Source organism: Agelaius tricolor, unplaced genomic scaffold (assembly GCF_023055355.1).
Source record: "Agelaius tricolor isolate 1412-34295 unplaced genomic scaffold, bAgeTri1.0.p SCAF_5, whole genome shotgun sequence".
In the NCBI taxonomy this organism is placed as follows: domain Eukaryota; kingdom Metazoa; phylum Chordata; class Aves; order Passeriformes; family Icteridae; genus Agelaius; species Agelaius tricolor.
Genome location: NW_027269265.1, coordinates 3,567,082 through 3,576,792, shown reverse-complemented (window position 1 = coordinate 3,576,792; position 9,711 = coordinate 3,567,082). Strand labels below are relative to the sequence as shown.

General features: G+C 55.3%; 1 protein-coding gene across 6 annotated transcripts in view; it reads right to left on the bottom strand.

Annotated features, from left to right (window-relative positions):
- Positions 1 to 458: 458 nt before the first annotated feature.
- Positions 459 to 9,711, bottom strand: part of SAMD4A (sterile alpha motif domain containing 4A) — a 103,413-nt gene continuing 94,160 nt past the window's right edge. For 2 of the 6 annotated variants that reach the window (XR_011679084.1, XR_011679081.1), the window contains 4 exons: positions 8,328 to 8,529; positions 7,604 to 7,730; positions 5,060 to 6,102; positions 459 to 4,047 (listed from right to left, as the gene is read on the bottom strand). Coding sequence is in view for 2 of the 6 variants with exons in the window: in XM_071426127.1 (XP_071282228.1) it covers positions 4,019 to 4,047; positions 6,019 to 6,102; positions 7,604 to 7,730; positions 8,328 to 8,529 (442 nt within the window). In the remaining 4 variants the exon portion in view is untranslated. The remainder of the gene's footprint in view (positions 4,048 to 5,059; positions 6,103 to 7,603; positions 7,731 to 8,327; positions 8,530 to 9,711) is intronic. The other 4 variants (XM_071426127.1, XM_071426126.1, XR_011679082.1 and 1 more) reach the window with 3 other exon arrangements.

The following is a 9,711-nucleotide window of genomic DNA, read 5'->3' as shown; positions in this document are numbered from 1 at the left end:
CTCTGAGCGTCCTTCCCTGCTTGATCCAGCCCCAGGAAGGTCTGAAATGTGCACGTTTTAATCTCAGAAAGAACCCAGCCTTAAATTCCCACCCCAAAAGTCTCCACACACACACTGAGGCTCTGGGCCAAGCCTCTGTGTGCCTCTGCAGCCTCTGGGCTGTGCCAGCCCCAATTCCTGCTGATTTCCAAGGAAAATCCTTCATCTAAACAGCTCCTGGGGCATGGGCATGGATGTCCCCAAAGGGACAGTGAGGCAGCTGTGTGGGGAATGCCAGGGATTTGGAAGCTCTGCCCCAGGCTTTAAATAAAGATCCCCAATCCCCTGTGGAACTGTGGAGGGTTCCTCCCCTCTTGCCCACGGGACGAACATCTATTGAATTCTGATTTTTTTTTTGCCTGAAGGAGTCCGAAGCCGGCTGCCAAAAAGGGGATAAATAAGGAGGCGCCACACCCCAGTGTTACAAAACCTTGTATTAATCATCTCCCTTCACTTTCAATATAGAGCAGATATGAAATATAGCCATGGTTCCTAGTTACACGGGAGGAAATGAGTAATAAATACATGGGAGCAAGTGGAAATCACGAGGGTGTTTCACTGGGAACAACATTGGAAAACTGTACACTTGCAAAGACTGGCATCTCCAAACATTAGTATTTCTTTATATCGGGAAGCTTTTACATGTAACAAACATGCTATTGCCGTATATGACCAAAAAAAAAAAAAAACCCCAAAAAAAAGAAATTAAAATTTAAAAAATAGGCATTGCTCGGCAACATTAACTAGGCAAAAATAGTTCTTTTGTGCACTAACTTTGTACAGAAAAACCAGGACAAAAGGCATGCATGGACAAGGAGAGGCTGCCCGGGAATGGCATGCAACAGAAGAGAGGTCAAAGCTCTTTAAAGTCAGCTTACAATAGGCATAAATACATCAGGGTTATATATATTAATAAGGGAGGAAGTATTCTGTTTAACATTATTAACATTCCTGTTTTTTTAATGTATTTTTCTTTTTTTTTTTCTTCCTATTCCTCCCAGAGGAATACACATTCACCTTTAAGTAAAGATAAAGGAATACAAAAAATAAAACTCACTTTGCAAACTCTGATGACTCGTATAAAATCAACTTTAGTGTTATCGTCGCTGTGTGCAAATTATAGACGTCTGCGGGACCCACCCACTTTCCACCAGGCACATTCCCAAAGCCAAACCCGACATGGAGAAAGGTGACAACAGAAATCGCTCCCCTAAGTGCTGACCCAGCTTCCATCACAGTTTGGGATTTTCCTGCTGGATGCCGCCACCCTAAACCCCTTGGGGGGCTTTGCTGAGCTGAGCTCAACTCCAGCGCAGCCGAGCTTGGGGTGTCCCTGGGGATGGGGACACTGATGGGGACAGGGTTGTGTCCCCGGGGATGGGGACACTGAAGGGACAGGGTTGTGTCCCCGGGGATGGGGACACTGAGGGGACAGGGTTGTGTTCCCAGATATGGGGACACTGAGGGGACAGGGTTGTGTCCCTGGGGATGGGGATACAGAAGGGACAGGGTTGTGTCCCCGGGGATGGGGACACTGAAGGGACAGGGTTGTGTCCCCAGATACGGGGACACTGAAGGGACAGGGTTGTGTCCCCAGATATGGGGACACAGAAGGGACAGGGTTGTGTCCCCGGGGATGGGGACACAGAAGGGACAGGGTTGTGTCCCCAGGGATGGGGACACAGAAGGGACAGGGTTGTGTCCCCGCAGGTGTCGCATCCGCCGGGCCCAAGGGCACTTGTGTGTGCTGGGCTGGCCGGGGGAACAGCACCAGGAGAGGGTCCCGGCGGCGCTGGGGGGCAGCAGGAGGGGGGGATTTGCCCACCTGACCCCAGGACCCCGCAGTGGTGGCATCTCCGACAGGACAGGGAGGGGACAGCAGCGGGGATACAAAAAGAAAGGCACTGCCGCTTTATTACTGAATATTTGACTTCACTCATGCAACTGTCGGAGGAGTTTTTGTTTTCTTTTTTTTTTTCTTTCTATAAATAACTTTTATTTCTTTTAGGATTCAAGCTTTTTTTTTTTTTTTTCCCCCTCCCTTTTAAGCTTCTTTCCCTGGAGCTCTGCCACCCGCACTTAGCACCGGCAGGCAGAGCCAGGCAGCACTTCCCGAACACAACTGAAGCCACTTTTTTGTTGTTTTTACTCAAAAAAACAAAACAAGAAACAGCAAACACAACTAAGTCGTTATTAACCTCTAGACTGTCAATGGAAAATAAGCTTTTTTTCTTTTTTTTTTTTTAACATCAAAAAGGATAAAACAATTGAATTATTTGGTGGTTGTTAATAACAGACATTATCATGGTTCCCAGCCACAGCAAGTTAATAGGTAAAATATCCAAAATAATCTCTCTGAACAATCAGAAAACCTCCGTGTCCATAGTCAGCGAAGGAATAAATAGAATTTCAGCTCTGTAAATACACTGGAGTCTCCCTGAGGGAGGCCCCTGCCACGGTGGCTCTGCTCACACCTCACAAGCTGGGGGTGCTCGGGGGTGACCCAGGTCCCCAGCGCCGACCCCGCTTCGCCTTCACCTCCTCACACCTCTTCCCAACCTCCCTGGCCTTCAGGTTTTCCCTTCTCCACCCTCCCCATCACCCCCCTCCACCTCCTGTCTGCCGGGAAGCAGGACACCAAGGAACAGCAAACATAAAACATTGCATTTGGCACTTGGGTTTTTGTATACATATATATAGATATAGATATATTTCTTTTTTTTTTTAGAAAAACAACTTAAAAACGCTGCATGACAAAAGGATTCACACGTCTCCCAGCCCTGCCCATGCTCTGGTTCCCCCTGAGCCCTGCTCCCTCTGATCCTAGCACACAATGCTGCCCATGTCCTCCTCACAGCCGTATTTTGGAAATATTGCTGCCACCCATCAGCTCAATTAATTGATTTTATATTTATTATTATTCCATTGGAGGACTTGGAGCAGCATTGGGACCGGGAGAAGCATCACTGCAGGTCAGAGCAGTGCTGGGTCAGATTTACCAATTTAACACCAAATTTAGCTCCTGTTATAAAAAGCAGCAGTGGGAGAGGGGCAGCCCAGCCCCTGCCAGCCCCACAGTTAATGCCAAGAAAACAAGGCTGTGAAGCTGCATTTTGGTGCCCTTTGTGATTTGGGTTTTATTTGGGGGCTCCTTCATCAATCATTGGCCATGCTGGAAAAGCCCCTTACAGCTGGATTTGGGCAGGCTGGGCCAGATGTGTGGAGCCAGGATGCAGGAACTTCTCCCAGTGTCCCCAAATTCACAGACTCCCCCCAGGACCCTCCTCTGGGTGAGATGCCCCCGCTCCATCCCGCATCCCAATCCAACTGGGGCACAGGGACAGGCACCCCCTGACCCTCCACTGCCCTGAGCACAACGCTGCCTCCACACTGCAGATCTCGTGGCTAGACTGAAAGGAAATTTTGGGGTTATTTTATTGTTTCTGTTTCAATCTGGGCTCACCGGGTCAGCCCGCACCCGAAAGCGGCGAAACTCGAGAGATGGGACTGCCAGCTCTGCAGCCCCTGGCAGGGCAGGTGGATCCTCCCCAAAGGGTTTTTGGTCACACACCCCCACGTGGTGCTCCGTGCTCCTTGGGATCCTCCTCCAGGAGCAGGGCTTGCCCACGGTGAACCCTCCATTGTCAGCACTCTCCTCCTCCTCCTCCTCCATGTCCGCCCCAACCTCCCCATGCTGCTTCATCGTCGTCGCTGAGATTTTTGTTTTTTTGCCATCTTTTCCCCCCCTTAGCATGGATGTAATAAATGACAACACAAATTCCAAGTCTAATGATATGTTCACAAGGACAATCTACACATTCACAAAATTAAAACAGGAGAGAGAGAGAGAGAGAGGAGAGGAGAGGAGAGGAGAGAGGAGAAAGGATGCAAGCTATCGCTGAGGCTCCCTCAAGCCCCGACCTCGCCGCTGGACCCGCAGCAGTTGTTGTCCCGCCCAGCGTCCCCGTGGCGACGCCTTCTAGATCGTGGAGGTTCTGTCGACACCATCTGCAAGTGGGAAGGGAGAATTAGGAGCAGCCCCAGTGAGCACTGGTACCCCCCAAGCTGGGGATTTAGGGGATGGACCCCCCAGAGCACCCCCAACCCACAGCCCCTACAGGGAGGTAGTGCTGGGGCCACCCCCACCACCTCCCATCTCCCCAAGGGGTGCAGAAGGGTTTTGGAGTGTCAGTGCTCTGCTGCTCCCTCTGTGCCACCAACTGTCCCCACCCCACAGCAGCTTCCCCAGGATGCTGTCCCAACATCAGTCCAGGCCTTCTGCCACAACTCCACAACCACTTCCCCAGGAGCAGAGGGGGTTTCTGGGCAGCCTGGACTCGTCACAAGGCAGGTGACAGTCTGGGACTCTCCTACAGCATGACAAGTTCATGTGTCCCTGACCAGGACTCAGGGGACAGGGACACAGCTGGTCACAGGGGCTGCCTTGCCCACAGTTCACCCAACCCTGCAACAGCTGCACCGCAGAGGATGCAAAGTTTTCCTCCATCTGAGGGTCGTGGAAAGACAAAAAGCCCCCAGGCATCCTTTCTGTCTCCCCACAGCCCCTGTTCCCAGCACCCTGTGACAGCAGGGATGCATCCAGCCACAGCCCAACCCCAGGAGCGAGGGGTCCATGACCCACCCCAAAGCCTCACAACTGACCCCAGAACCAGCAGCCCCCTGTCCCCACCCCCAGGGGCAGAAATCAGCACCCAACAGCATTTCCAACCCTCCAGCCCTGATCCCACCCGCCATCCCCCATCCCAAACACCATCCCCAGGATGGAGAGTGGCCGGAGGCAGCTCCCAGAGTGGCTGTGGAACAGAGGATTCCCTGTTACCACCTGGGGCACCACAGCCGCCTCCCTCCTCGACACTAAAAACAAACAGGTTTGTTACGCCTTTTTTTTTTGTTTTTTCTCCCCCGAAAGGTTTATTTTTTTAAGAGCTATTTATAGCACGACCGGTTTGGAGAGGCTCGGGGAATGCGACCTGGAAAAAATAACTTGGAGGAACAGTACCCTGCAGAGGAACAAGACAGCTAAGCCTCGGCTGGGCACGCGCCGGAGAAACGCTTCGGGTGACAGAAGTGTCCTTGTTTTCCCAGCCAGGGATGCTGCCAGGGCCCTGCTGCTTCCCACAGTCCTTGTTCTCCCGTTCCTCTCCCCAGGAAGGGCTGCTGCATCTGCAGGGAGCCTGGTGGCACTCGTCCTCTCCGAGGGCTCCTGTCCTCAGCCACGGGTCACAGTCCAGGGCTTCCACAGCAGACCCGAGCTGGTCACTGGGGACTCCGGGCGGCCGCGCTCGTCCCATCGCCGGGGCCATCCCTTGTGCCTGGGCCTCCATTGGACACCGGGAGCTTCTGGTGCCAGCTGGGGCTCTGTGCTGCACGGGCTCTCCACTGCTCTGCTGCTGCTGCTGCCTTCCATCTTCCCCGCTTGGTTTTGCCCCGCTCCTCCTCCCTCCCCGTGCCCGTTATCCGCTGGCACCCCCGGCTGTGTGAGGACTGCCAGCACCAGGGCACGGTGCCCAGCACAGCCCCTGGCACAGCCCCTGGCACAGCCTGGCAGGGATTCACCCCTGGCCAGAGGAGGGATCCGGTGGCAGGAGGGCACAACGCTCCAAAGCCGTGACCCATCCGAGCGCGCTGGCGGCAGGGGCTTTATCGAGAGCTAACGAGAGTAGCGAGCTAACACTAATTATCATTAGCAAGCTGAAGAGTGGCTAATTAGCACAGACTCCACTGGTGCTGGTGCGATCCCTGCGTTCGGCTTTGCCCCCTGCCCCGGCCGCCTCGCCGAGAGAAGCCAAGGTTCCCATGGGAACACCCCCGGAGCATCCCTGCATCCAGCCCCGTGCTGCTCTCACAGCCACAGCCTGTCCCAGCTTTTGGGGGGCACGGGGCAGGGGCAGGTGCTGGGGGGCTCAGCGGAGGAGGTGTGGACGTGCTGGAAGAGCCCCAGGAGGAGGGAATGCTCACCGCTGAGTGCGTGCTCCGTCATGCTCAGGCACAGGGACTCCAGCCTGTTGTTGATGTCAGGTTCAGTCACCGGCACCTGGAACTCTGCAGGGACAAAGGGAATAAGGGATCCTGGTCAGGGATCTGGCAGGGACCCTGCCTGCCTGCCTGCTCTGTGTGGGAAAAACAATCTGAAAAATGCCCCAGGAGGGTCTGACAGGTCTCCCAGAAAAATCATCTTCAGCAAGAGACACTCACAGAAGCAGTCATCACCCCCTGTTATCCGTAAAGGATGAATCTGAGGGGGTTCAGGAGCTGATGAGAGATGTAAGGGGCAGCTGGAGCAAGAGCATAGCCCCACCCAGGGAGGGGGCAGCCCTGGTCATCTCCTGGGGATGGATGCTGTCCATGCTTGGACATGGGATGGCAGCACAGACCAGCACAGCCACTGTCTGGCTTCTCTGGGACCAGCTTGGCTCCCACTCAGCCTCCCACGTCATCACTGCCACATCCCTGGGAGGGTGAGCACAAAAAAGGGGACAGACACATGAAGTTTGGAGCGTTCCAACACCCCTGTCCTAATCTAAACAACAGCAAACTTTCCCCACCCTGCAGCAAAACCTGCAAATACAGCTTGTGCTACTGTGCTGGATGGCATCTCCCGCTTTCCACTGGCTCACAGGAACATGGGACGAGATCCAGGAGGGTTGAGGTCCCCCCACAGCCTGGCAAACAGTGGTTTGTGAGCCCAGCATCACATCATTGCTTATTTTCCTTGTGATTTAATCCACGTCTTTGGCTCCCAGATCCTCCTACGCCCTCATCCACCGCAGGCCGACATGAAGAGAAACCCATTTATTCTCCTCCAGCGCCTGAGAAATGTGCCCTTGTCCTGGTATTTAATCAATACCTGGGAACAGCTGCTGCTCCTGCTGAAGGGAACATTTGCTGCCCAAATGCTGCAGTTTAACACCACTGGCTGCCAGCCCAAAGCAGCAGGAGTGTAGGGATGAGGGAAAGCTCACTGGGGGATGGATTCCCTGTCCCGAGGTGTAAATGGTTGTGGGGTGTTGGTAGGAAAAGGCTCAAAGCTAAGGAAGGGATACACAAAGAGGCTTCCTCAGGGCCAGGATGCTCCAGGTCCAGGGTCCAAGGTCAGAGGGATCCTCCCTGAATCAGAGGATGCTCCTATACACAGGAGCACTTTGGCAGTGCTGGGGAAGGAAGCACTGACACAGCAGCATTTCCCTTCACACGCACTGTGGAAACCATTTCCCCTGAGTGCATGAAGGCAGTCCTTCCGCAGCGGGGCTGTGGCCATCCAGCAGGAAAAGGTGATGGATCAGCCACCACCTTCCCTCCTGACAGCAGCCCCTCAGAAATGAGCTAGGCAAGACACCAGCACTGTAACACAGAGTCAAGGTGGCACAACCAGGGTCAGAAATCCCTCCAGTGATGTGTATGTTTCCCAGGAATTCAGAGATACCCCAGTGGGAACACACTGTGTGCCATGTGCCTGTGTGGAGGCTCACCAGCACAGCTCCTCTCTCACCTCCCCTCACCTCACCTGGCTGTGGGTGAGTGGAAAAACCCCTGTGCTGCCTACCTGGCTGCTGAAACATCAGCATGGTCTGCGGGGACGTGTGGACCGGCAGCGAGCGCGTCCTCTGCACCGAGCTGTGGCTCCGGCTGGGCATGCTGTTACTGCCCCCAGGGTTGGCAAACCACAGGTTCTGTGGGGAGCAAACACAGGGGTGGGATGCAAAGCAAAGCCCTCTGTGCTGTGGGTTTATAGCCACTTTGGGCTTGTAGAATCACAGAACGGCTTGGGTTGGAAGAGATCTTACAGAGAATCTCGTTACAACCCCTTACCATGGGCAGGGACACCTTCCACTATCCCAGGCTGCTCCAAGTCCTGTCCAACCTGGCCTTGGACACTGCCAGGGATCCAGGGGCAGCCGCAGCTTCTCTGGGCATCCTGTGCCAGGGCCTCACCACCCTCACAGGGAAGAATTCCTTCCCAGCATCTCATCAAAACCTCCCCTCTGCCAATTTAGAACCCTCCCCTTTCTCCTACCACTATCTGCTCTTGCCAAAATCCCCTCTCCCTGTTTCATAAGCCACTTTAAGGACTCAGCTTTTCCTCTTCTGTTGCTCCCACCTCCACATCCCACTGCACAGAGGGGAGCCCAACCCAAATGCCTGCAAACTGCTGGAAGAGTGGGAAAAAAACTGGGGATGATCTGGACAAGTCAGAGAAGGAAAAATGAAGGAAGCTCGCTGGTGGGACAGGGCTGGAAGAGCCAGGAATGTCAGGAACGCCGACCAACCTGTCTGCCTTGCTTGAGGATGGCAGGGCTGGCAGCAGGGCTGCGCTGGGGGGTGCCCAGCAGCCCCGTGGGGCCCAGCAGCCCCAGCCGGGCCGTGGGGAGGTTGCGGGAGGGGATCTGGAACTGCCGGGGGTTCCTCCGGGCCAGCCCCGCCCCCGCGGAGCCGGCGGTCGGGAGCGAGTTGGACTGGCCAAAGCCTCGGCTGTGGAGAGAGAGACAGAGAGAGAGAGCTGGGGGTGAGACACTGAGCCCTGACCCTGCCAAACCACCGGGGGTGAGACACTGAGCCCTGACCCTGCCATCCCACTGAGGGTGAGACACTGAGCCCTGACCCTGCCATCCTACCAGGGGTGAGACACTGAGCCCTGACCCTGCCATCCTACCAGGGGTGAGACACTGAGCCCTGACCCTGCCATCCCACTGAGGGTGAGACACTGAGCCCTGACCCTCCCAAACCACCGGGGGTGAGACACTGAGCCCTGACCCTGCCATCCCACTGAGGATGAGACACTGAGCCCTGACCCTGCCATCCCACTGAGGGTGAGACACTGAGCCCTGACCCTGCCAACCACCGGGGGTGAGACACTGAGCCCTGACCCTGCCATCCCACTGAGGATGAGACACTGAACCCTGACCCTGCCATCCTACCAGGGGTGAGACACTGAGCCCTGACCCTGCCATCCTACCAGGGGTGAGACACTGAACCCTGACCCTGCCATCCTACCAGGGGTGAGACACTGAGCCCTGACCCTGCCATCCCACTGAGGGTGAGACACTGAGCCCTGACCCTGCCAACCACCGGGGATGAGACACTGAGCCCTGACCCTGCCATCCCACTGAGGGTGAGACACTGAGCCCTGACCCTCCCAAACCACCAGGGATGAGACACTGACCCCTCCAAGGGGGTTCTGACCCTCCCACCCCACCTCAAGGTTGAGACACTGAGCCCTGGGAGGGGGTCCTGATCCTCCCACCCTACCAAGGTGAGACACTGAGCCTCTCTGGGAGGGGGTTCTGACCCTCCCACCCCACTGAGGGTGAGACACTGAGCCCTGGCAGGGAGTCCTAATCCTCCCATCCCATCAGGGGTAAAACACTGACCCCTGGAAGGGGGTCCTGACGCTCCCACCCCACTGAGGGTGAGACACTGACCCCTCTAAGGGGGTCCTGACCCTCCCAGCCCACCAAGGTGGTCCCTCCACCCTGCACAGGCAGTGGGAAGGAGGCAGTCTGGGTGTGCAGCATCCTCTCTTCTTCCCTTCTGCCACTCGCCTTCCCACCCTCCTGCAGTTCTCAAATCCACACTGTTTTTTTTTAAAGCTTATTTTACTCCTGCAAAATGGGTCTGTTCTTAAATACAATCTAAAATAATCCAGGTAATGCC